The sequence below is a fragment of the Schistocerca cancellata genome, chromosome 3 (genome assembly GCF_023864275.1).
Source record: "Schistocerca cancellata isolate TAMUIC-IGC-003103 chromosome 3, iqSchCanc2.1, whole genome shotgun sequence".
NCBI classification, from domain to species: Eukaryota; Metazoa; Arthropoda; class Insecta; order Orthoptera; family Acrididae; genus Schistocerca; species Schistocerca cancellata.
Window position 1 is genome coordinate 77,266,600 of NC_064628.1, and position 27,140 is coordinate 77,293,739.

A 27,140-nucleotide genomic window follows, 5' to 3' on the forward strand; every position below is an offset into this window, starting at 1 on the left:
ATGGAAGACACTATTGGGATCAATCCTATTGTTCCAGTGTTAGGAGTCCCTATCAAGTAGGCTTGACAATAGGCATCGAACGAATTCCCAGACACAGTCCTTGGACAGTAAGAGGTCGTTATAGCCCATACGAAAGTGTAACAAAGAGAAAAACGGTGTAGTTCTTGCGAAACTCTGTTAGACGCATTAAGAGAGTCTGTATTCGAAGATGGAAGTGTGAGAATTATGCTGGCAAAATCGTATTCTCGCGTAGGGATCGTGGCACTAAAATAAGAAGGATTAGACGACACACAGAGGCACAGAGTCAGCCGTTTTTTTCTCGCTCTATATACGAATGGAATAGGCAGGAAAGTACAGTAGTGGGTCTTGTGAAACATTTAAGTAAAGGTTTCGCCAGAGGGCCAGTATTTGTATGAGTATTACCATTCGTTCGAGCCCGACGGTTGAGCTCTGTTTTAATATGTCTTAGTGGAATACTGTGTAACAAACAAGTAGGGCCATTCTTCTTCCCCCCCCCCCCTCGCTCCCCCCGTGTCCACACTCCCCAGCGTAAAGCGTCTCTGCTACCTATGGACGAAGGTGATAAGTGTTTGCGCAATTTGTGTGATTTTGGAAGATTATGAAACCACGAAAGTTGGAGTCAACACATATCCTAGTCCCATTATCAATCATGAGCGACAAAGGAAGCAAAAGATTTAACCGTCATCGTCTTTCCTGCACTTGACAGGGGACTTTCCTAACACCGCCAGCAATCGAAGCAGCTGCCTCCTGATCCACCGTTCCACACTAGTGTGTGTTAGCATACTTTAGTATGGAGGCAAGATTTAGACGGAAACGTGGTATCGTTTAGTAAACGACGGCGATATGCTGTTGACGACGCGCAACAGTTACTGTGAAGAGATTTCAGGAGGCGCATACTGGCTGGTGTTACTCAGACGACGATAGTATCATTATTAACCACTTTAAGGAGAAACCTCATAAAGGATGTTCACATTGATGGGGTAGCGCTTATACTGCGAGGAGTACGGAGGTGAACATACCTATAAAACTAAATGCTGACGATTTCTAACAAGGGAACCTCCCCATCGCACCCCCCTCAGATTTAGTTATAAGTTGGCACAATGGATAGGCCTTGAAAAACTGAACACAGATCAATGGAGAAAACAGGAAGAAGTTGTGTAGAACTATGAAAAAAATTAGTAAACTATACAAACTGAGCAGTCCATGCGCAAGATAGGCAACATCAAGGATAATGTGACCTCAGGAGCGCCGTTGTTCCGTGGTTAGAGTGAGTAGCTGCGGAACGAGAGATCCTTGGTTCAAGTCTTCCCTCGACTGAAAATTTTACTTTCTTTAAAAGTTATGATCTGTCCGTTCGTTCATTGACGTCTCTGTTCACTGTAATAAGTTTAGTGTCTGTGTTTTGCGACCGCACCGCAAACCGTGCGATTAGTAGACGAAAGGACGTGCCTCTCCAATGGGAACCGAAAACATTTGATCGTAAGGTCATAGGTCAACCGATTCCTCCACAGGAAAACACATCTGATATATTCTATACGACACTGGTGATGGCATGAACGTCACATGACAGGAATATGTTGTCGGCCCACCTAACTTGTACACTTAGCGAATGGGTAAAAAGATTCTTCTACCTTGCCCGATTTAGGTTTTCTTGTGGATGTGATAATCACTCCCAAAAAAGTGATGAAAACATAAGAGTTTGTCACATAAACTGAAAATAAAAAAATTAAACTTTTCACTCAGGGAAGACTTGAACCTACGACCTCCCGTTCGGTAGCTGCTCTCGCTAACCACGGGACCACGGCGCTCCTCGTCTCCCACTGTCCTTGATGTTGCCTATCTTCGCATGGACTACTCAGTTTGTATATTTTACTAATTTTTTTTCATAGTTCCACACATCTTCTTCCTGTTTTCTCGATTGATCTGTGTTCAGTTTTTCAAGGCCTATCCACTGTGCCAACTTATAACTAAATGTGAGGGGGGTGCGATGGGGAAGTTCCCTTGTAAGCAACCTCCTCTCCCCCCCCCGCCCCTCTTGCCTAACAAGTACTGAGATACTGGGATTTTCGTGTGAGATTTTCAGGCCATATCGTAGGCTGCGAATGCTCTCGCATGGGCGATCCTCGCGGTTCACCCTGTCTCGAGATACAGATGCTACGACAATGATTCAGGTCAATTGAAAATCTGTACGATGTGATTACGGGATATGCGCGTGTGTTAAGCTTCTCTGTGTTGTGTCCGCATTCCTTGATTGTCATCGTATGAGTGAAAAAGGTGGAAACACACACTCAAATACATGGCTGTGGACTAGCCGGCAGCGTTCGCCAAGGACGCACCACTGGATCTCAAGTGTCGACCACAACGCCCGGCGTCTGAGCACGTCCTTGACGCGTTGTCGCCCGAGCCAAGAGCCTTTTGGACTGACGTCTCGCTGCTGAAACGTCACCATCGCCGTAATGTATTCAGAGACCTGATCTCCAGGGACTGCCTGACAAACTCTGGCTTCCGGTAAGGCGGTTTCTGACTGGCAGACGCATTGCGCTCCGTTTCTCATTATTGAAATAAGAACAGAACAGGAAACAGTTCACGAAGTTGATGAGCAGTAGCCACAGTGAGTATCCTTAAGACACAATCGTATGAAACTTAACAGCGATGAAGAACAACCACGGCGAAAATAGCTCCGCAAGAACACAATGCCACGCCTGGCCTCTTACAGACAATCGTCAGTGTTAGAGTGACATTTACAATTTTCCTATAACAGATAAAATTTTGCATTCTCTTGCAGAGTTCTTCTATAAACTCAAACCGTAGTATCAATTCGATTTATCTCTCCATTTAAACAGAAATTCTGTACTGCATCCTACAATACTTTATAGCTCATTCCCAACCAAAAATTATCTGCGAAGATTGGAGAGACATGTACACGAAACTGTTGACATATGGTCTGTGATTCACCCAGGGTGTATTCATCGTACGAGACTTACTGAGTAGATGCTCTCTCCCACAATGAAGGAGAGATAAGATTAGTGAAAGCAGATCCAGTTCACTGCAAAGTGCACCATACCTGAGAAGAGCAGCTTTCCGTCTTACTCACTCCTGAATGTAGATGACCTGTCCGGTCTGACAGTGAAAGGATACAGATTCGATACGAAGGGCCGCGGTAGACTCGGTGCTGAGAGTTCAGGCAACACGACAAAACGACATTCAGTAGTGTTACCTACTTGTATTTACGAAGTTATTTTCGTTTAAATATGGTGATATAATTTTCTAACAAAATCATCTTTAGAGAAAAGGTGATGCTACTCTCGTGAAATCTTCTTCGGTAAATGTAAACAACGCTCTGCAACTAAAACTGTCCGATGAAAATGTTGGGAAATAAAATTCGCTTAAGATGAGAGAAGGGCAGAGCACTTAGAGAGACACGCTGAGAGTTATTGCTACCTCGAACAATACGTTTAGCTGTACGTGCTCTGATGTGTAAAAGTGAAATTTGCAGCGGAGGGTAAAAATTCAGAGTAACATCGCTAAAGTCATCAGAAAAAATAAGGATTGCCTGGGGAAATGGTTAGCGCAGAAGGGATGGAATTGGAAGACAGATTTAAATTTGCCTCAAGTCAAATAAGAATAACGCAGGTCAAAAGTAATTCATAATCCTCACGTGTGATTGCCTCGGTCCTAACAGAGGAGGAAAGAGACAGTAGGAAAAATTTGTGATAGTCATTAGTGTAATACTGAGACCATAGGATCAAACAGGAAAAATTAGAATTGAAGACGAAGAACTATGTGCTCTGGTTAGTAAGGTTACGAGACACGGATGTTGCTTTCGACCCTATTTTGCAATCCACACTTCCATGAAGCAATGATGGAAATAAAAGAAATTACAGGACTGCGGTTAAATTTGAGAGAGAAAGGATACCATTGATAAGATTCGCTGATGATGTTGCTATCCTCGGTGAAAAAGTTCAAGAATTATATGATCTGCCGAATGGAAAAAGCAAGTAAAGGCGCAAGTGCTACGGATTGAGAGTAAATTGAAGAAAGACGAAAGTAATGAGTAGTAGAAATCACTTCAAAAATTGGTGACCACGAAGTAGAAGAAGTTAAGGATTTCTGCTACCTTGGAAGCAAAACAATACAACGGACGCAACAAGGAAGATATAAAAATCAGGCTATAGACTGGCTCAGGTAAAGAGGGTATCTCTGGTCAGAAGCAGTAGCCTAGTATCAAACAGGGGCCTTAATTAGAGAAAGAAATGTCTGAGAATGTACGTTACGGGCATGCACTGTATGGCGGTGAATGATGGACACTGGGACAATCTAAAAAGAAGTGAATCGAAACGCTTGAGATGTGGTGCTCTTTAAGTATGCTGAAAATTAGACAAAATGATAATATAAGAAACGAAGAGATTCTCCACAGAATGTTCGAGGAGTGGAACGACGGTAAGAAGGAAGATGAGAATGACAGGATCTACATCTACATCTACATTTATACTCCGCAAGCCACACAATGGTGTGTGGCGGAGGGCAATTTACGTGCCGTTGTCATTACCTCCCTTTCCTGTTCCAGTTGCGTATGGTTCGCGGGAAGAACGACTGCCGGAAAGCCTCCGTGCGCGTTCGAATCTCTCTAATTTTATATTCGTGATCTCCTCGGGAGGTATAAGTAGGGGGAAGCAATATATTCCATACCTCATCCAGAAAGACACCCTCTCGAAGACTGGACAGCAAGCTACACCGCAATGCAGAGCGCCTCTGTTGCAGAGTCTGCCACTTGAGTTTGATAAACATCTCCGTAACGCTATCACGCTTACCAAATAACCCTGTGACGAAACGCGCCGCTCTTCTTTTGATCTTCTCTATCTCCTCTGTCAACCCGACCTGGTACGGATCCCACACAGATGAGCAATCGGTCGAACTAGTGTTTTGTAAGCCACCTCTTTTGTTGATGGACTACATTTTCTAAGGACTCTGCCAATGAATCTCAACTTGGCACCCACCTTATCAACAATTAATTTTATATGATCATCCCACTTCAGATCGTTCCATACGCATACTCCCAGATGTTTTACGGAAGTAACTGCTACCAGTGTTTGTTCCGCTATCATATAATCATACAATAAAGGATCCTTCTTTCTACGTATTCGCAATGTATTACATTTGTCTATGTTAAGGGTCAGTTGCCACTCCCTGCACCAAGTGCGTATCCGCTGCAGATCTTCCTGCATTTCGCTACAATTTTCTAATGCTGCAACTTCTCTGTATAGTACAGCATCATCCACGAAAAGCCGCATGGAACTTCCGACGCTATCTACTAGGTCATTTATATATATTGTGAAAAGCAATGGTCCCATAACACTCCCCTGTAGCACGCCAGAGTTTACTTTAACGTCTGTAAACGTCTCTCCATTGAGAACAACATGCTGTGTTCTGTTTGCTAAAAACTCTTCAGTCCAGCCACATAGCTGGTCTGATATTCCGTAGGCTCTTGGTTTGTTTATCAGGCGACAGTGCGGAAATGTATCGAACGCCTTCCGGAAGTCAAGGAAAATGGCATCTACCTGGGAGCCTGTATCTAATATTTTCTGGGTCTCGTGAACAAATAAAGCGAGTTGGGTCTCACACGATCGCTGTTTCCGGAATCCATCTTGATTCTTACAGAGTAGATTCTGGGTATCCAGAAATGACATGATACGCGAGCAAAAAACATGTTCTAAAATTCTACAACAGATCGATGTCAGAGATACAGGCCTATAGTTTTGCGCATCTGCTCGACGACCCTTATTGAAAACTGGAACTACCTGTGTTCTTTTCCAACCTTCCGTTCCTCTAGAGACTTGCGGTATACGGCTGTTAGAAGGGGGGCAAGTTCTTTCGCGTACTCTGTGTGGAATCGAATCGAATTGATATCCTGTCAGGTCCAGTGGACTTTGCTCTGTTGAGTGATTTCAGTTGCTTTTCTATTCCTTGGACACTTATTTCGATGTCAGCCATTTTTTCGTTCGTGCGAGGAGTTAGAGAAAGAACTGCAGTGCGGTCTTACTCTGTGAAACAGCTGTGGAAAAAGGATCCGTGTTAAGACGTCGAAGGCTAATTTTCGTGGTACTTGAGAGAACTGTAGAGGTAAGAAAAAATGGTTCAAATGGCTCTGAGCACAATGGGACTTAACATCTGTGGTCATCAGTCCCCTAGAACTTAGAACTACTTAAACGTAACTAACCTAAGGACATCACACACATCCATGCCCGAGGCAGAATTCGAACGTGCGACCGTAGCGGTCACGCGGTTCCAGACTGAAGCGCCTAGAACCGCACGGCCACAACGGCCGGCGGTGTAGAGGTAAAAACTGCAAGGAAAGACAGAGACTGGAATACAGCCAAGCAATAATTAAGGTCACTGAGAGGAAGTGCTACGCTGAGATGAACAGGCTGGCACAGGAGAGAAATTCGTGACGGGCGGCATCACATCGGACAGAAGACTGACGACTCAAGAAAACAACAGAGTTATTTTAGTTGTAAGGAGCGATTCTCAATAACAGATAGTTGTCGAGTGATGCCGTACTCGCTAGTAAGGCACGTGCCGACCGCCAAGAGCACAGCAGGTCGAAGAGTAGGTGTGAGGCGGTACTTACGAAGATCTTCATGGCTGGGTGGTGCTGTGCGCTGCTGGTGCGGTCTGCTGAGCACTCGCAGAGGACCTGTGGCCCGGGATGCGCGCGCGCCGTATATATAGGGCGGCGGCGGCCTTGCCACGCCCGGGTTCTGCGACTCCTCCTCCGGTGGCGGCGACCTCGCGGGACATCCCAGTGGCTCCCGGGCGTGGGGCGACGCCGCACTCGGGCGCAGTTCGGCCCGGTGGCCCGGTCGGTAGCCACGTCCACGCCCGCCAGCCGCAACGCCGCTCCGCTCCGCGCCCAGCCCGGCTACCCGCTTTCGTCTGGTCCCAAATCCGCTTCGCGTATTTCGCTATGCGTCCGCGTTCGTATCTCTCGATGACGTAGCGCAGCTAAAGCCTCCTGTTAAACTGCCTGCTCTTCCACCACGCACCGGTAAGAGCATAATTTTGTCGTTACATGTACAGTCTACATTCCATTTGCTTTCCCAGAAACCCTGAACACCGCTCACGTGCAGAACACTGTCCGGTCATAACAATCGAGTCTTGTAGAGCGCTGTGATGTACGGGACATACAGACAAATGGTTCAAATGACTCTGAGAACTATGGGAATTAACATCTGAGGTCATCGGTGCCCTAGAACTTAGAACTACTTAAACCTAACTAACCTAAGGACATCACAGACATCCAAGCCCGAGGCAGGATTCGTACCTGCGACCGTAGCAGTCGCGCGGTTCCGGACTCAAGCGCCTAGAGTCGCTCGGCCACCGCGGCCGGTTAGGGGAGGGGGGGGGGGGGGCGGGGATTGACAGAGCTTTACGTTTTCATAATAACTCACTCGAGTTTTAATTGCTTCAGATAGCCATAGCCCTGTTGATACTATGAGGAAAGATGGTAGGAATATTGACTGCAGCAGCGTTAGAGTCTCCATCTCGTAAACAATTTTAGTCGCAAAGTATTCGCGAACAACGCCAAACTCAGTCAAGTCACCTCTCACCCTCGTCATCAACGTTCGCTTATTTAAAGCTGTGTCTATGATATTATGAATAAGAATTCAGATTTTATGGTTCAAATGGCTCTGAGCACTATGGGACTTAACATCTATGGTCATCAGTCCCCTAGAACTTAGAACTACTTAAACCTAACTAACCTAAGGACAGCACACAACACCCAGCCATCACGCGGCAGAGAAAATCCCTGACCCCGCCGGGAATCGAACCCGGGAACCCGGGCGTGGGAAGCGAGAACGCTACCGCACGACCACGAGATGAGGGCAATTCAGATTTTAGACCGACCACGTACTTCCATAAACACACATAAAAACATCTCTCACAACTATCGACAAAGGACTCTGTTAACTCCCTTGTACATAATCGCTGTTTCTGACTAAGCTTGCTTCTTCTCAATACGTAAATCACTTAATTAAATGAATAATTTCAAATATAATAATGCAGATTTCCAGAATGAGATTTACACTCTGCAGCGGAGTGTGCGCTGATATGAAACTTCCTGGCAGATTAAAACTGTGTGCCGGACCGAGACTCGAACTCGGCACCTTTGCGTTTCGCGGGCAAGTGCTCGCGAAAGGCAAAGGTCCCGAGTTCGAGTCTCGGTCCGGCACACAGTACTAAACTGCCAGGAAGTTTCAATGCAGATTTTCCTGTCGCCAACTCCATTGAGAAAAGACATTAGACGAGTAGCAGGGATGATGAAAATAATTAATTGCTTCAATTTAAATCTACCGCCGTTGAGGACAAGCAGATTCTATATATATTTACAAAAAACAGTAAACAAAATTCCTTTCCTCACATAAATGTATCCGGCCGCGGTGGCCGAGCGGTTCTAGGCACGTCACTCCGGAACCGCGCGACTGCTACGGTCGCAGGTTCGAATCCTGCCTCGGGTATGGATATGTATGATGTCCTTAGGTTTAAGTAGTTCTAAGTTCTAAGGGACTGATGACCTCAGATCTTAAGTCCTATAGTGCTTAGAGCCATTTCAACTTTTTGAACATAAATGTATATTTAGATTCTTCAACAGAACGTCACTCTCTGCTTAAAATATCCTGTATATACTTCTCTTGATTTCCTTGCTTTGTAAAAATAAAATATATAATTCGATGAAAAATTTTATTTATTTATTTATTTATCGTATGATGTGTACATTGATTTACATTTATATACAATATTTTCAAGACTAAAATGTACAATCACAAGTTCGTACAATTTTACAGCTCTATGTCTAGTTCTTCAATCCACTTGACTGCTTCATCCGATGTACGGTGAATGTCCATTAAAGTTCCTCTGAAAGTACGATGAGGGCAGTCAGCAACAATGTGATGAATCGTCTGTGAGGGGGCACCACAGTCACAATTTGCAGAGCCAACCCATCCCCATTTGTGCAGTAGATAGCCACATCTGCCTTGTCCAGTTCGAATGCGGTTAATGATCCTCCACTGACGCCTTGGAAGATCTTCGTACTCCCAATAACTCATTTCACTATTGTCGGATAATAATATTCAGCTCCTCATAAAATAATATCTCCGACTTCCTCACAACAGTAAACTCTTTCTAATACGAGTGTATCTTGCACACAGAAATTAACGACACTGGCAATGAATCTCAACATGCTCAATTTTTGAATCCAACAAACAGTGCAAAAAATTATTTTTATAGTCGTTTTCATAATTGTTATTCTGTTGCTGTGACATTGATAGGAGATTACAGTAGCAATACGCGAGCTCTTCTCTGAGGAGCGATGGCCTTCGTCGCATTGCAGATCGTGACCAGACACTCGACAGCACTGTTCGGTCCTCGCAGGCGTCAAAGTTCCTCACGAAAATCAGCCGTTGCATGAAAATTTTATAAAGATTCTGTAGATACGTAACAGACATGTATTTAACTACATAATAAAGCTTGTCAAGTGCTTAGTATGTGCCCTTGGTCGACTGCTGCAAATAGTGAGTATTAAAGATAGGTACGTCACGCCGTATCTGTCTGACGTCCCTTTGTTCTCGGGGCCGCGCTACTTCCTTGTAAATTGGAGAGCACGGTTTCGGTCCTGCATGGAAAATAAGGGACCCTTTTGAATGTGCCGTTGCTGACTGTGGGCAAAATACTAAAATCTGTTGTAATAAACAATTACACATTATATCTGTGTTGAGTAATCCGACTCCAATACTTATGTGATTGCTGTAAGCCTTCCAGATCTGAAAGTCGTATTGTAGAAAAATAAAGGACCGGAACGAGTGAACAAGTCTGCTTGTGGAGGCGAGCATCTCAACATATCGCTTATGCTATGGATTCATATACCACATCTTTCTGCTACAAGCTCTCAGTATGTTGGCTATTGGAAGCTTCACCAAAATATCAATCTTATGATTGTAAAATACATTTACCTTTCAACTTATTTTTCTTATGTCTACCCTTGCCTTTACCTCCGGATTCTGAACCGATAGAGTTCTTTATATGCGTCAAGAAATGCAAATCTTTAAAATCAAACTATACCGTAGCAGCCATAGTATGACAGTCAAAATACTGTGCGTTTGACTCTTTTACTCTAATGCAGATAGAGTAAAGCTGTGTAATGAACCAGTACGATACCGTGAACTCTTGCCCTTCTGCCTCGTTCACGTTTTCCTCGTACATCTACTTTTGTCCTCTCAATGTACGACACTTCTCCAGCTTCAGTTAAAAAAAAAAAAAAAAAAAAAAAAAGATAACTGCTCGTCAACTCAGTAAGTTCTGAGGTCAACAAAAAATGTTCGCTGAAACCATGTAAAATTGCACTCACAATAAAAAACATTTCGAGCACTTATAGAATTATCTGACACATTAGTTCAGTCAAATTAAACACATTTTAGAAAAAAATTCATGATAGTTTGATGTACCTACCATCTATTATAAAATACCAGAGTGGTTTTCTTGCGGATCCTGAACACATGAATCGATCATTAGTTCGGTATCTGCGGTACTCGGCTTGTCAGCTCCAGTAAGAGCAACTGTTAAAAACGACATCTACCCTCAGTTTTTAATAAAAGTCTGTAACAAAACAAAATTATGATGGAAGGGCTCTAAGAAATGGTAATAACACCAGCTCGTTTTGGGAGATGTTTATGCTAGATGCGATACGTGGTACGAATGCAAAATGAGCATTGCGTTATAAACACCTCATTCGATTCTCCATTCTGCTTGACTTTGTTAATATTTTCATTTGAATCAGTAGAGTCCCTAATTAACCATGCGTTCCTGGTATTGTTCTAGCTTACTTGTCTTTTATTCGATGAATTAATACCCTTTAATGTATTGTGTATCTAATGTGAGGATGTCTGTTCCCTCTTCCGTTTAATATACGATCACTGTCTAACTAAATTATCTTCCACGACTGTAGTCTAAAAAAGTCTGTGTACAATTTACGTTTTAGTCGTGTGTACAGTCTGCTGCTTCTGACGTAAGACAGCTAACATCTCTTGTATGTGGTAACCATTTCCAAAGGTGACACATCAGACATTGTGAAACTATTACAGTAATTTAACTGACGTTTCAATCTGAAGCCGGCCGGTGTGGCCGTGCGGTTAAAGGCTCTTCAGTCTGGAACCGGGTGACCGCTACGGTCGCAGGTTCGAATCCTGCCTCGGGCATGGATGTGTGTGATGTCCTTAGGTTAGTTAGGTTTAATTAGTTCTAAGTTCTAGGCGACTGATGACCTCAGAAGTTGAGTCGCATAATGCTCAGAGCCATTCAATCTGAATGTAGAAAACAAGACAGTTCATAAGTGATAATATTTGATGTAATGCGAAATTGGCAGACAGTATCATGTAACAGTCGACATTATTATCAACATGAATACCATAGGATATCATACAACAAACAGTTCCAAATGCCCTGGAACTTGTTCGGAGGTCTCTGCGACATTCTTTCTAGATCAAGGAAAGAAAAAGAACTTTATGGGTCAGTAAAATTTTGATAGTTTACTTTTGTGAAACTGATGCAACGCAAAACGCAAAACAGTTTTACACATCAGATCAGACTTTACGTGCATAAAATTTTTGAATGTGCTTTAGAACTACAAAATGGGGTCCCCACAACTCTCCTGATAATAACGGAGACGCTTCACAGCATATTTCTCCGTGCTATGTTACATTATAAAGTATTCAGATTCTCTCTCTCGAATTTACAGGCTCATTTTACGTGTACAAGTAGGGCAATTTTAAAACTCCGTATCTCAGAAACGGATAAAGACATTAAGAAAATTTTGAAGGTTTTTCGAGATTGGCATCTTAGGAACACATTACAAAAATTAAACCCTTCTGCTGTCAGTACCTGTCTCGAAATCTGCCGCTCGGTTTTGGTACCCAAAACCCGCTGTTTTAGTGGTATTCCTCGATAACGGATAAAGATTTTTTCCTTTAGATTTCGCCTCACAACAGAATTTTCGTGTGTATTTTGCGTCTTCGTCTAAGGTAACTTTCAACCTCGGAAAAGGATAAGGATATCAAGAAGATTCTGTACATTGTTCGAGATCGGAATCTTAGGAATATATTGTAAAAATGTCAGCGATTTGTTGGGAATAACTATCTTGATATCCGCGGATCGGGTTTAGTACGAAAAAATGATAAAAAAGAACTTTTTTGCTGTTTTCTAAGGAATGTCCCATGACCTAATATTCAACTAAACATGAACTAAAATTTGAGCAATTTGCTGCAGTTATTTATTATTTAGATTTTGCCTCATATCGGATTTCACATGCGTCTTTTACGTGTAGAAGTAGGGCAAATTTTGAGCCTCTGTATCTCAGAAACGGATGAAGATATCAAGAAAGTCTGTTCGACATCGGTGTCTTAGTAAAATATCATAAAACTTTCAACCTATTACTGCTCATAGCAGGCTCGGTTTTGTTACGAAAAGATACTAAAAAACCTTAGGGTTCTAAGGTATCGCCCATGAACTAATGGTACCTCCGTAAGTCCCTTATGGCCAACCATAAACCACATCAAATACCAAAGAAACCAACCGATTTGCTCCATGTGCCCAAGTTCGAGGAATTGTTTAATATTCATACTTCTATCTTGCACTGTAGGATAGTTACACTAAGACGATCCTTCTGTTGGGTATACAAATGGTCCCTCGCCCGAGCACTATTCAAAACACCCTACCTTGCTATCACCTGTAGCACCTGAGGCACGGATCCCGGAAGAAACCCATTTCTGTGAGCGACGTTTGGTAACATATTAGGTAGCGCATGCTGTCGCATTCGTACCGAATGGTGTAGTGGTGTTTCTGTCTATTGATGCCCAATTCGTTATATGTGTTCATACTGATGGTCAGTTACCGATCCCTGCACAAGCGTCGATCCTTTGTAGGTCTTCCTACATTTTGCTACAGTTTTCTATCGATGCGACTTCTCATGCAACAGTATCATCCACCAATATTCTCATTAATGACGATGACCCATCGAAGAAATAAGTAAAAATTTACACTTGCATTGCATCCAGTTTTCGATTGTGACTTCCTAAGACTGTATTTTTAAACAGTCTCACATACATTTTGGAAAAGGCTTATTGGAAATCGAACCACAGATTGTTTTGCTAGCTTCAGGGTCTAGTGACTGAAAAGGGAAAGCTCGTGTTTCATGATTCAGTCTTACTGGCGAGGTGTTCTTTTGGCAGAAGAAAAGTCTAGTTTCAAAGAAACGCAATAACATAAAACGCCACCAAATATCCATAACAAAACATGACATCATAAATTTAAGACTGTGGTAATTTATTAGTGACAATTCTGTGTGATTCGAAACAGCAAGTGAATTGTTCAGTCTTTCTGTTTCGTAAGGGTTTCACGTACCATTTGTTACTATTTCATTTTATCGCTACAGTTTCTAGAAGACCACAGTCAAAGCTTTTTAAGGTGGCTTAGTCTTCACACAAGCAGTTACACCAGTTTTCGACGTTTGTTGACTGCAGACAGCAGTGTGTGATGAATATTCATAACGGAAACCCGTTAAAAACTTGCAAATGCCTCCATTACATTTTATAGACTTGCACTTGTACGATAATCCGCTACATCATAAATACTATATTTAGTAACTAGATGAGAAGTCAAAGATTAGAGTACTATCTATTAATTTTACTTTGAGTATACATTCGCAGAGATAACACAAATTCCACCCTACAATGGTTTGTGATTAGTTTACAGATTAAAAAAGAAAGACCTTGGCCGGGACGCAAGACTGGATATACGTCTTTTCTGAACAGCGGTTTACCATATGAGCTATCTGTAGACCAAAGCTGTCTCTACAGCGACACATAAATTTCCTCTGGAAAAGCGCGTTTTGGTAACTTCAAATAAAAGAAGCACCGCTGCACAAACTAATACGCAAACTGAGAAACGGCTTTTGTTTGGTTATTACGTCATCGTTTAATTGTTGCCGTTATGGTCACCTGCCCGAAGACTGGTTTGGTGCAGCTCTCTATGCTACTCTGTCCTTTGCATCTTTTATCTGCAAATAATTGCTGCAGTCTGCATCCACTTGAATCTACTGTGTTCATCTCTATGTCTCCCTTTACAGTTTTGATCCTCCACACTTTACTCCATTACCAAACAGAATATTCCTTCAAGCCTCATAATGTGTCGTTTCAATCGAGTCCTTCTTTTAGCCAAGTTGTCCCATAATTTTTTCCCCAATTCGATTCAGTGCTAACTCATTAGTCGTTGGACCCATCCATGTAGCCTCTGGCATTCTTTTGTGGAACTACATGCGGAAAGCTTCCGTTCTCTTCTTGTTAGAAGTGCATGTCGCCCATGTTTCACTCTTGTACAAGACCACACTGCAGACAAATAATTCCAGAAAAGAGTTCCTAACATTAAAGTTTGTGTTATATGTCAATAAGTTTTTTCTTCTTCAGCAATGCATGTCTTGCTATAGCCAGTCTGCATGTTATGGTCTCTCTGCTTCAACCATTATCAGCTATTTTTCTGCCTAAACAAACAAAACGCATCTACTACTTTCCGTGCCCTATTTCCTAACACGATTTCTTCAACATGGCCTGACTTAATTCGGCTACATTCCATTGCCCTTCTTTTGGTTTTTTTTTGTGATCATCTTAATCTTCTCTTCAAGACACTATGCATTCTATTCAACTGCTCTTCTCAGATCTTTGCTACCTGTGTCGGAATTACAGTGTCAACGACAAATCTCTAAGTTTTTATTTCCTATTGTTGAACCTTAATTCCCCTCCCAAAACTGCCGTTCTTTTCCTTTAGTGGATGTCCAATGTACCAGATTATATAACGTCATGGAGAGGCCACAATCCTGTCTCACTCCCTCGTCAACCACTGCTTCCGTTTCATGTCCTTCGACTCTTATAATTGCAGTCTCGTTTCTGCATAAGTTGTAAATAAGCTTCCGCTTCCTGTATTTTATCCATACTACCTCTAGAATTTCAAATAGCGTAATTTTGTCAGCATTCTGAAAAGGCTTTCTAAATACCGAAATGCTATAAACGTAGGTTTTCTTTCTCTTACCAGTATTTGGAGATAAGTCATAGGGTCATTACTGCCTTGTGTGTGCCTGCATTTCCCCGAAATCAAATCTTCTACAAGGACTGCTTCTGCCAAGTTTTACATTCTTCTGTGTAGTAATGGTGAACAGAAAATAGTACTCTCTGTATGGGAGCGCCTAACATTGCACACCTTTGTTTCAGAAAACCGCAGAGCTAATGACATGCAGATATCTTCAGGACTGAATTATCTTCTTAAATAACTTCTTACTGCATTTATAAACCGACAGTAGCTGCATACTCGGAACGTCGCTGACCTGATAGACGCCTGCAAATCACTTATCACCACCACTGACGCCTTCGTGATGCAGATGGATTTTCAATCGTGTTACATAGATCACCTACGACTGAAAGTGATTCATATTGTTCACTTAGTCACCTTTCACACTGTATTCAGCCAAAAGCCAGCACGTGTGATTAAGAATTACGCCTATGCATTACGCGGACCTTTCAGGAGTTCGAGTATCTCCTGTGGTACCAGTGTCCTTCCCTAAACTGAACCCCCCTTTCGTAATACTAGCCAAACTCAGGCGTGGTGTGAAAATTTATCAGATTTTCCTTGAACAGTCTGTCATTCGATATGATCATTATCGAGCATCTAAGGTCAGCAGACTCTCTGCTCGGAATCAAGTAATACGAGGTGCATTCAAGTTCTAAGGCCTACGATTTTTTTTTCTAATTAACTACTCACCCGAAATCGATGAAACTGGCGTTACTTCTCGACGTAATCGCCCTGCAGACGTACACATTTTTCACAACGCCGACGCCATGATTCCATGGCAGTGGCGAAGGCTTCTTTAGGAGTCTGTTTTGACCACTGGAAAATCGCTGAGGCAATAGCAGCACGGCTGGTGAATGTGCGGCCACGGAGAGTGTCTTACATTGTTGGAAAACGTCAAAAGTCACTAGGAGCCAGGTCAGGTGAGTAGGGAGCATGAGGAATCACTTCAAAGATGTTATCACGAAGAAACTGTTGCGTAACGTTAGCTCGATGTGCGGGTGCGTTGTCTTCGTGAAACAGCACACGCGCAGCCCTTCCCGGACGTTTTTGTTGCAGTGCAGGAAGGAATTTGTTCTTCAAAACATTTTCGTAGGGCGCACCTGTTACCGTAGTGCCCTTTGGAACACAATGGGTAAGGATTACGCCCTCGCTGTCCCAGAACATGGACACCATCATTTTTTCAGCACTGGAGGTTATCCGAAATTTTTTTGGTGGCGGTGAATCTTTGTGCTTCCATTGAACTGACTGGCGCTTTGTTTCTGGATTGAAAAATGGCATCCACGTCTCATCCATTGTCACAACCGACGAAAGGAAAGTCCCATTCAAGCTGTCGTTGCGCGTCAACATTGCTTGGCAACATGCCACACGGGCAGCCGTGTGGTCGTCCGTCAGCATTCGTGGCACCCACCTGGATGACACTTTTCGCATTTTCAGGTCGTCGTGCAGGATTGTGTGCACAGAACCCACAGAAATGCCAACTCTGGTGGCGATCTGTTCAACAGTCATTCGGCGATCCCCCAAAACAATTCTCTCCACTTTGTCGATCATGTCGTCAGACCGGCTTGTGCGAGTCCGAGGTTGTTTCGGTTTGTTGTCACACGATGTTCTGCCTTCATTAAACTGTCGCACCCACGAAGGCACTTTCGACACATCCATAACTCCATCACCACATGTCTCCTTCAACTGTCGATGAATTTCAATTGGTTTCAAACCACGCAAATTCAGAAAACGAATGATTGCACGCTGTTCAAGTAAGGAAAACGTCGCCATTTTGAGTATTTAAAACAGTTCTCATTCTCGCCACTGGCGGTAAAATTGCATCTGCCGTACGGTGCTGCCATCTCTGGGACGTATTGACAATGAACGCGGCCTCATTTTAAAACAATGCGCATGTTTCTATCTCTTTCCAGTCCGGAGAAAAAAAATGAGAGGCCTTAGAACTTGAATGCACCTCGTACTCATAATGAAAATTGGTATGGAATTCCTCTGTGTATCGGATTGTTCGGTGAAGGGCTTGGAGGATCCATCCAGCTGAGTGTTAGACGCTGCTTAAAGCCATTCATCATGCAGTCATTATTTTGGGGAATGTTTTCAGCTCTCACCGCCTAATACGAAGCCACGCCTTCTTGCTAGGCCAGTTACTGCTGTCAGTACTTCCACATGCTAGTGTCACTGAAAAAGAAAAGAGTTAGAGGCTGTAAAATGAAATCTGCTGAGGGGATCATAATGCCATTGCTTACAGAATGTGTGGTCTCTATGTAAACGTTGGGGCCCCAAACGTGCCGCTACAGGTACGTCGGCGCACACCCATGTGGCGACAGAACGAGAACGTGTACGAGTCAGCCGTCCACCCCACTCAGTCGTGCTGAAAATAGAGAAATGGAGGCTTCGAAAGAAGAGAAAACGAATGTATTGCGTTTCCTAGCCGAGGAAGGAGAGTGGGGAACGGAAATTTATCAGAGAATGGCACAAATGTACGAAGAGCACACTGCATGTCCGGCGCAAGGGCCAAGGCGTGGTAGATGTGATTCAGTGAAGGGTCGATGTCGTTGACCGATTATGCGCGATCTGGAATGCCACACCGCATTAGAGATACTATTTTCCAGCCCTCGTTATTGAAGACCGTCGAGTTACGATGGTGGTTCCTCCAGAGGACGAATTGAGTGTCACAACTGCAACGGACATGCTGTGCTTTCCACACAGTAGTTGCATTCTTCGACGAATTTCCGTTCCCCACGTTAGTTGCGCTGTTAGAAACGCCAGTACACACGTCTGCTCTTCTATTGAACCCTCCAACAAGAGTAACTATCACATCACGCTGTTAATTTAAGAGGGTTGTCCAGAAAGTAATGCACCGCATTTGTTTTCTCAGCCGAAGAAAAAAAAAATGCTACCAATGAGAAATGTTACGTACGTATTATTTGAAGTCTCCTGAGTGAGCGCGCCAAGTTTCCGTCACCTACGACAGACGTGGTAACTGCAGGACAGTTTCAAAATGGTGTCTGTAGGTGATGTACGTTACAAGCAACGTGCCGCCACTGAATTTCTCACTGAAGTGAAAGAAACTGTGGGGAGTATTCACAAACGGTTGTGCAAAGACTATGGAGCGTCTGGTGTCGACAGAAGTACAGTTAGTCGCTGGGCACGGAGGGTAAGGTCATCAGAAGGTGGTTCGGCAGAGCTCCACGGTTTGCAGTGATGGGGGAGACCATCCGCGGCTGTCACACCTGAAATGTTGCAGCTGGCTGAAGTTGTCATTCGCGAGGACAGACGCGTTAAGATTCGGCAGTTGGCGCTGCATCTGTCAATCGGCAGAGGAAGTGTGGATGCAATTATGACACTCTTGGATATTCAAAAGTCGGTGCAAGATGGGTGTCTAGCGGAGGATCGCAAATCGCACTAAAAAGACATTTGTCTTGTTTAGTTGCATCGTTTTGAAGCTGAGGGGGAGGCCTTCCTGTCCCGTATTGTGGCAGGTGATGAAACCTGGGTTCACCGTTTTGAGACCGAAAAAAACGACAGTCGATGGAATGGTGCCATTCCCACTCCTCACAAAAAAAAATCATAGCAACTGCTTCCGCCGGCGAGGTCATGATCACCGTGTTCTGGGACTGTGAAGGTGTGATTCTCATTGATGTGATGGCAAGAGGCAGTACCATTAATTCAGAGGCCGGCTGCGGTGGTCTAGCGGTTCTGGCGCTGCAGTCCGGAACCGCGGGACTGCTACGGTCGCAGGTTCGAATCCTGCCTCGGGCATGGGTGTGTGTGATGTCCTTAGGTTAGTTAGGTTTAAGTAGTTCTAAGTTCTAGGGGACTTATGACCTAAGATGTTGAGTCCCATAGTGCTCAGAGCCATTTGAACCATTAATTCAGAAGAATATGTCAACACATTAACGAAACTCAAGACGGGCTTCGGGCGACTTCGGCGCTACAGCAACCCAGGAGATGTTTTGCTGCAACACGATAACGCTTGGCACCGCACAAGTCTGAGGACTGCTGAACACATCGCAAAACAGGGTTGGACAGTGTTACTGCATCCACCGTACAGTCCTGACCTAGTCCCCTCGGACTTCCACTTGACTGGGCCATTAAAGGATGCCATTCATGGAAGACATTTTGAGAACGACGAGGAGGTGATTAACACAGTGAAGCATTGGCTCCGCCTCCAAGACAAGGACTGGTACCGACAGGGCATACACGCCCTTGTTTCGCCCTGGAGGAAGACCTTAGAACGGAATGGAGATTACGGATGCAGATTACGTGAAAAAATAGAGCGTGTAGATACAACACCATTCTTTCGTGTGTGTAATTTTCATTATGTTCAATAAAGAATAGTTGAAGAAAAAAGTGCGGTGCCTTACGTTCTGGGCAATCCTCATACTAGCTTTATTGATGTTTTAAACTCTCCTGAATACTAAGCTCATCGGAATCGGAGTACTCTTCGACTGCATGTTTTGTAGTAAAAATAATTAATCCTTAGGCATATTCAAGAGATGGAGTTGCAGAATTACTGCAGACAGTCTGAAGTCCTAATGGCACAAAGATTGTCATGGATGTCTTTCCAATGCCGGTCCTGGCTCTATTTTACTGTCAGCTGAAGCCGATACGCTAGCTGCCAAACAGTCTAAACAACATGCCGAAGCGTATACGCGGTGCTGGGAACCTGCGTACGGCGGCAGTGGTTCCCGTGCAACGTCTGACGCGGCGTTCGCGTCGCACTTGGAACGCCCTGTATTACGGCTCCCACCAGAATCCGAGCCGAGGAACTAAGACGGCATTTTGCTTGCAGAGGTAAATATAATCACGCATGGTAATGAAAATTTCTTTTATTCACTAGCGGACCTCCAAGATACGGTACTAGCCCCGAAGTATACTACTATAATGACTTTTCGTCACGATGCCAGCAGTTTATTTTCGTTGAATGGATAAAAGTAGCCCAAAATAGTTGGGAGGCACTACTGTTCTCCAAGAAATCATCATCAATAATTTTGCTAGATCTTAAAGGTCGTCGAAGTGTCCTAATAAGAATAAACAAAGACTAAAAGACTGTGAAAGAGACTGAAAATACTCAAATTATCTGCTCGAGTTATAGTGAAAAGAGGGACGTCTTTAGAAAGACGATCTCTTGTTCTCTTCGTACACGTCATAATGTGGTATTTTGTATATTCTTGTCCGTATAGCGCATATCGGTTCGTGACTTTTGTTGTTGACACAAATTTTGTGATGAAACCCATATATCTCGAGTCTTGTTGTTACATGTCTCTGGATCCTACATCCTTAGGAGAATGGACGCGGATCGTTCAGTCAATCGTCGTCAATGAATTTGCACTAATACATTGATGTACATTGTACTCACACAAACCTTTAGCTGAAGATGGTTCACTGAATGACGGGTGTGCATTTTTCTTGTGTTTCCATTTGTTTACTGTCAAATCCAACAAGTGGACGAGTTACGTTAGCCCGGATTCCTCCACTGAATGCCAGTTAGGGGAGTTCAAGTCAGTTTTGTGTCACGTTTTCATTAATGTGATGTATACATGAGATATACGCCGGAATTCCTTTATGGAACAGATCCCGAGAAGAGGAAGCGGTTTACTGAACAAAAATCACGGGGTGCCGTTTAAAAAGGCGTATTCGTAACGATCAAAGTTCTTAGAATGACAATCACGCTACTTAATGTCCACCTCATAGCTAAACTGCATATGCTCAACACTTTCTGTTATTTGGCTTTGTGGGTACGTTATTTGGAGTGGTCGAAACAAGCGGGCTACCCTTCATTGTTGCTGCTGCTCGAAAGGTAATTCAAAGGGCAAGTCACTTTATTCTCACAAACATCTCTGAGCGTTGGAGAAAACACGAGAGTTTTCTATTAATGTATTGGCTAAGTCCTAGTGGAAGTTGTTTTCCATTGCTGAAGTGTATATTTGTTTCATGCGGATAAGTGTAGTGAATATCTGCGCACCGCACTTGCTCTGTTTATATTGTTACGGAGGTGTGTGCAGAGAAAAGGAAGTTCATAAAACTTTGCGCTGGCATATCGTCTTCTCGTCTCAAGCGAGACTTACTGGGATCTCTGACCGAAAGTGGACTGCTATCAACAATGCGATATGCCCTCTATCTATGGCACACTGCAGAGTAGATGCAAATTTCTTTCACCAACCATCTACCACTGGGTCGGGCACCATAAACCCAGTACGCGATTGGGCCGTTAGCGTTGTAGCCCAGCGGTTCTAGGCGCTTCAGTCTGGAACCGCGCAACCGCTACGGTCGCAGGTTCGAATCCTGCCTCGGGCATGGATGTGTGTGATGTCCTAGGCGACTGATGACCTCAAAAGTTAAGTCGCATAGTGCTCAGAGCCGTTTGAACCATTTTGAACCTCTGATGTTAAGTCCCATAGTTCTCAGAGCCACTTGGACCATTTTTTGGGCCGTTAGCTGCAAAGGCGAGTGGAAGCTGTGACAGGTGCGCGGAACAGTGACTTTGTCTCACGACCAGTGACGGTGGTATCAGCAGCAAAATTTTCTAAGCGAGAGCGACCGTAACATTGCGGTGTTCTATCAGCGCTGGAGTTTGGCCGTGTTGTGTCCATAAGTAGTCGTGAAACGAGTACCTTTGTATTCCTATTCGTGTACTGATCTGAATTTGGGTTGATGTGCTTGAAGTACGAAACTGATTTTTCCGTTGTTGTTGATCTATTTGTGGAAGAGTAGCCACTTCGCAACATACACTGTGCTGTGGTGACAAGCTGTACCTATCTAGGACCAGCACTAAGCGAAAGTTATTTACTGTTTACTGGGATTTACAGTTCTGCATTATTTTGAAAGTTGAGTTCTCAAAAGTCGCACCTGGTGGACTACGTCCATTTATACAGATGATTTAAATGTCTCTGAGCACTATGGGACTTAACATCTGAGGTCATCAGTCCCCGAGAACTTAGAACTACTCAAACCTAACTAACCTAAGGACATCACACATATCCATGCCCGAGACAGGATTCGAACCTGCGAACGTAGCGGTCGCGCGGTTCCAGACTGAAGCGCCTAGAACCGCTCGGCCACACAGGCCGGCTATACAGATGATGTCGGGATATGTAAACATGGTTGACTCCAGGGCAGTGTTCTCTTAAGAGGAACGCGATACGTTGAAGCACTTCTTACAGAGCTGTCACTTGAGATGGTAGATTAGGACGAAATGGCGATCGCGAATAAATACATTTAACAAGAATCTAGGCGAAAAAGTTTGTGCTTTCTATTATATATCTAAACCTTTTTTGGTGCAGTGGGGCCGGAGATCGCTTCTGACTCGTTTGATAAAGTGCGCTACGATTTCTTCTTTCGTACCAGTCTCTTCATTTCAGAGTAGCACGTACTGGCAGGCGTAATGTGTTCTTGGTGATAGATTATGTAACTACCATCACTTTGACGAGGTCGGGTTTGGTGGTCTAGTAACATAGAGCGAGCCTGAAAACCTAGTAACATAGGCGAGCCTAAAACTTTTTAGTCAACCTTTACGCCAGTCTTCGTGTATCAGTGACCTGAAGATATCCCAGAACGTGGTCCGGACTGCATGTTAAACTGTAGCTCCCCTTTCGCCAGTGGGATTGCTGTTGTAGGTTAAGGACACTTACATCGCCGAAGTGGCGTCCATCTGAAAGCCGTAGCATGCAGACGACTGAACATCCCTCTTGAGGGACTCCCAGCCGGACGTGTCATACGAACTTACTTTCACCCCGTGAGGATTCTGATTAATCGTTTGTTTATCGACAGTGAATTTTTAGGAATTTTGATGACACAATTGAGTTTTTATTCATTTATGGGCCTCCCTTGAAACTGCCATACGAAAATATTCTACTACTGCATTTAGATGCGAATAAAATGTAATCAAAACATCGAAATCAAAATTGCATAAAGCAACAATGACGTCATAGAACCATTTTACGAGTTCATGTAATCAGGGCAGTTGAAGACAATTGTAGCTGTTCAGTGAGAATTAGACCATGATTAACTTAAACTTAAAAAATTCTAGTTATTTTCGAATATCAAGCCTACAACCTTTCGGCTTTTTATGGGGGGCAGTAAGTTTCATCGACAGCTTTGGCTTTTACCTTGTAATTAGCAAATAATACGCTAAGGATGAATTACGCAGATTAGTACCCTTTCTTCTTAATAAATACTTTGTACACCGGTCTGTCCTCTCTAATAAACTAAACAAATGTCAGAGGTGACTTTAAAAACTGAATGGTGCAAAGGACTAAACGAAGATTTCAAACTGTGAATTAGAGTTTTCCGCAAAATATTTTTAGTGAAAAAGGCAACTTTGCAGCCAAACACTTTTTCCAGCAGGCGGCGAATTCTGTTGCAAATGGTCCCTAAAAGCGGTTTCATTTTAAGCCCTTCAATGCTATCTGTAACGGACAGGTGGCGCGTACAACTACTGCTTCATTTTACAACATTTTCCAGCATATTTCCACTTACTGCCTATCTTTGTGCTTTTGTTATTGACCTTGGTCTTTTGCCACTATTTTCATTTTTAACTTTACTGTTTTCTTGTTTGTGTCGCTTTACGCGATTTGCATCCCAAACTGGCTCGCACTGCGCTCTTACGAGGTAGCTGCAAAATCAGCTGACAAACCTTTAAGTCCCAGTGGTTTGTTATACTCGCGGTTTTAATGTTGGCTTTGCAAGATAACTTTAACTTATTTGACCTGAGCACTTAGGTCACACGTTTTTATTATCTCTCCGTAAAATGTGAATATATGTAAGTAATACTTTTTCCGTTTCCAAAACGTCTAGTGCTACTTAAGGTGTTTGGTGTGGTTGTTGTTCCTGTATGTTGATCCAAATTTTTTTTATACGTAAGTGTAAGTTACTCTGATGAAGATGCCCTTGCGTGGTATCGAAACCATGTCAATGCAATAACACTTGTGCAGCTGTTGGCTATTTTTATCCTTCATTTAAAATATAAAATGAAGTAAAACAATAATACTTAGCGAATATATGTGTCACAGAAATAAAGCACTATGTGATTATCAAAGAAGCAGGATGCGGCAGCTGAAGGAAAGGCTCTCGAGAAATTATTTTGCAGGTACATGACCTGGAGCCCCTTACTTTAATGAAAACGTAGTTTAAAATCACGTAATAACAATAAATATTTCGCCAGTATGGGCTGCCGGGAAGGTTTTGATTCTACCTGCCAGCTAATCGTAAACATCTCAGACACACACATACATCTACATCTACATATATACTCCGCTAGCCACCAAGCGGTGTGTGGCGGAGGGCACTATTCACGACAAAATCATATTTCCCTCCCTCTGTTCCACTCGCGGATCGCGCGAGGGGAAAACGACTGTCTGAACGCCCCAGTGCGAGCTCTGATTTCACTTTTCTTTGAATGGTGATCATTGCGCAGTATGAAAGTTTGTGGTAATAATATATGATCTACATCCTCATCGAAGATCGGATTTTCGAATTTAGTGAGCAGCCCCTTGGCGCGTCGTCTGTCTGCAAGTGTGTCCCCCTTAACACTTTTTATGAGATTTGTAACGCTCTCGCGATGTGCCAGACACGAATCTTGCCACTGTACTTTGGACCTTCTCAATCTCTTGAATCAGACCCAACTTGTAAGGGTCCCATACAGACGAAGAATACTCTAAGACTGGACGAACTAAAGTAGTGTAAGCAATTTACTTTGTTGAAGGATTGCATCGTTTCAGGATTCTACCAACAAACCGCAATCTAGAGTTCGCCTTGCCCGTTAATTGTGTAATCTAATCGTTCCATTTGAGATCATTTCGAATAATCACACCCAGATACTTGACGAATGTTTCCGCTTCTAAACACTGGGCAGTTATTTTGTACTCGTACATTAATGGGGATTTTCGCTTTGTTATATGCAGTACATTACACTTACTAACATTGAGAGATAACTGCCAAACATTACACCACGCATTTATTTTCTGCATATCCTCATTGATTTGCTTACAACTTTCGTGTGATACTTTCCTGTAGACTACAGCATCATCGGCAAACAGTCTAATGCCGCTGTCAATACCATCAACCAGATCGTTTATGTAAATCGTGAAAAGCAGCGGACCTATTACGCTGCCCTGGGGCACACCTGATGTTACGCTTGTTTCTGTTGAAGTCTCCCCATTCAGGACGACATACTGCTCTCTGTCTGTTAGAAAACTTTCAATCCAGCCGCATATGTCATCGGATAGACCGTAAGCGCGCACTTTTTGGAGCAAGCGACAGTGCGGAACTGAGTCGAATGCCTTTCGAAAGTCGAGGAATATGACATCAACCTGGGAGCCGGTATCTAGAGCCTGTTGTATATCATGCACAAAGAGGGCCAGCTGTGTCTCGCATGACCGCTGTTTCCTAAAACCGTGCTGGTTTCTGCAGATGAGCTTCTCAGAGACTAGAAAGGTCATTATGTCTGAATACAAAATATGTTCCATGTTTCTACAACAAATCGATGTCAGTAAAATTGGCCAGCAATTATGTGCATTCGATTTTCTACCCTTTTCATAGATTGCTATGACCTGGGCCTACTGCTAGTCCCGTGGAACTTTCCGCTGTTCCAATGTTCTCTGATGGATGATCTTACGGGGATACCGTCTGGGCCAGATGCCTTTCTGGCGTCTAAGGATCTTAACTGTCAGCAACAGAAGTTATTGAATTATTTGTAGCGTCCATAGATTTTACGCACGACTAAAATTTTTTGGGATTATTTTTAGGATCTGCAGATAAAATATTGCTTTCAAATTCGTTAAAAGACTCTCTCATTGTCCTTCTGACAGCTACTTTCATTTCGCATAATTTATGTTTGTCAGTGGGGCAGTGACTACGTTTAAAACGACTGTGCAAAATTCTCTGCTTTCTCAGCAACATTCTAATATGTTTGTTGTACCAAGGTGGATCCTTTCTCTCCCCTATACTTTTGCTAGGCACATACTTCTCTAGCACATGGTGGACAATACCTTTAAATTCCGACCAAAGATGCTCAATATCTTTGTGTCCCGTGGTGAATTCTTGGAGCTGACTATGAAGATATTCATTAATGACACTTTTATTTGCTTTCCCAAACAAGAAAACTCTACGCTGGTTTTTTTTTTTTTTTTTTTTTTTTTTTTTTTTTTTTTTTTTTTTTTTTTTTTGCAACTTCCACTGACATAAAAGCCACAGCGACATTATGGTCGCTAATACCTCCTTCTAGATTAACTTCCTCAAAGAGATCAGGTCTGTTTGTCGCCAAGATATCTAATATGTTCCCATCTCGAGTTGGTTTTCTAACCAATTGCTCAAGGTTGCATGTTGAGAGCGCTCCTAGAATAACTTCACACGAATCCTTCTGCCCCCTGTGATAAACGTGTAATTTTCCCAGTCCATGGATGCTAGATTAAAGTCTCCACCTATAACTAATGGATAATTTGGATATTTACTTCCTAGGTACTCAAGACTTTCCCTGACACGTTCTGCGACGTCTGTTGCGGATGCTGGTGGTCTATAAAAACATCCTAATACAATGGTCAATCCTTGTTTGATTGACAGCTTTATCCAGACTATTTCACAGTCCGACGCAACATCGATCTCAACTGCGTTTAAACAGCTTTTAACTGCAATGAACACACCACCTCCCATAGCATCAGTCCTATCCTTCCTAAACAGTGTCCAATCAGAGTTGAAAATTTCACTGTTTTTTATGTCTGGTTTCAACCAGCTTTCGGTACCTAATAAAATATTGGCATTGCTACTGTTTATTTCGGAGATTAACTCGGGGATTTTGCTACAGACACTTCGACAATTTACTAACATCAGATTAAGCATATTTAAATCCTTTGGAACGACCTATTTAGGCAAACTAACAATTTTTACAGTTGGCACACCCACATCAGTGTCATGAACAGGTAATTTTTCGGGCCAGCGGTTTGTTTGCCTTCCTGGCGTCC

The 27,140-nt window shown here is 43.2% G+C and overlaps 2 protein-coding genes across 2 annotated transcripts in view; one reads left to right on the forward strand and one right to left on the reverse strand.

The window, feature by feature from the left end:
* LOC126176123 (ice-structuring glycoprotein-like) overlaps positions 1-6,782 on the reverse strand; it is a 43,516-nt gene extending 36,734 nt beyond the window's left edge. The window contains exon 1 of the mRNA XM_049923261.1: positions 6,650-6,782. Coding sequence (XP_049779218.1) covers positions 6,650-6,661 — 12 coding nt within the window. The 5' untranslated portion in view covers positions 6,662-6,782. The remainder of the gene's footprint in view (positions 1-6,649) is intronic.
* Positions 6,783-6,850: 68 nt separating this feature from the next.
* LOC126177049 (cuticle protein 16.5-like) overlaps positions 6,851-27,140 on the forward strand; it is a 334,451-nt gene continuing 314,161 nt past the window's right edge. Inside the window, exon 1 of the mRNA XM_049924285.1 lies at positions 6,851-7,066. The gene's annotated coding sequence lies outside the window, so the exon portion shown is untranslated. The remainder of the gene's footprint in view (positions 7,067-27,140) is intronic.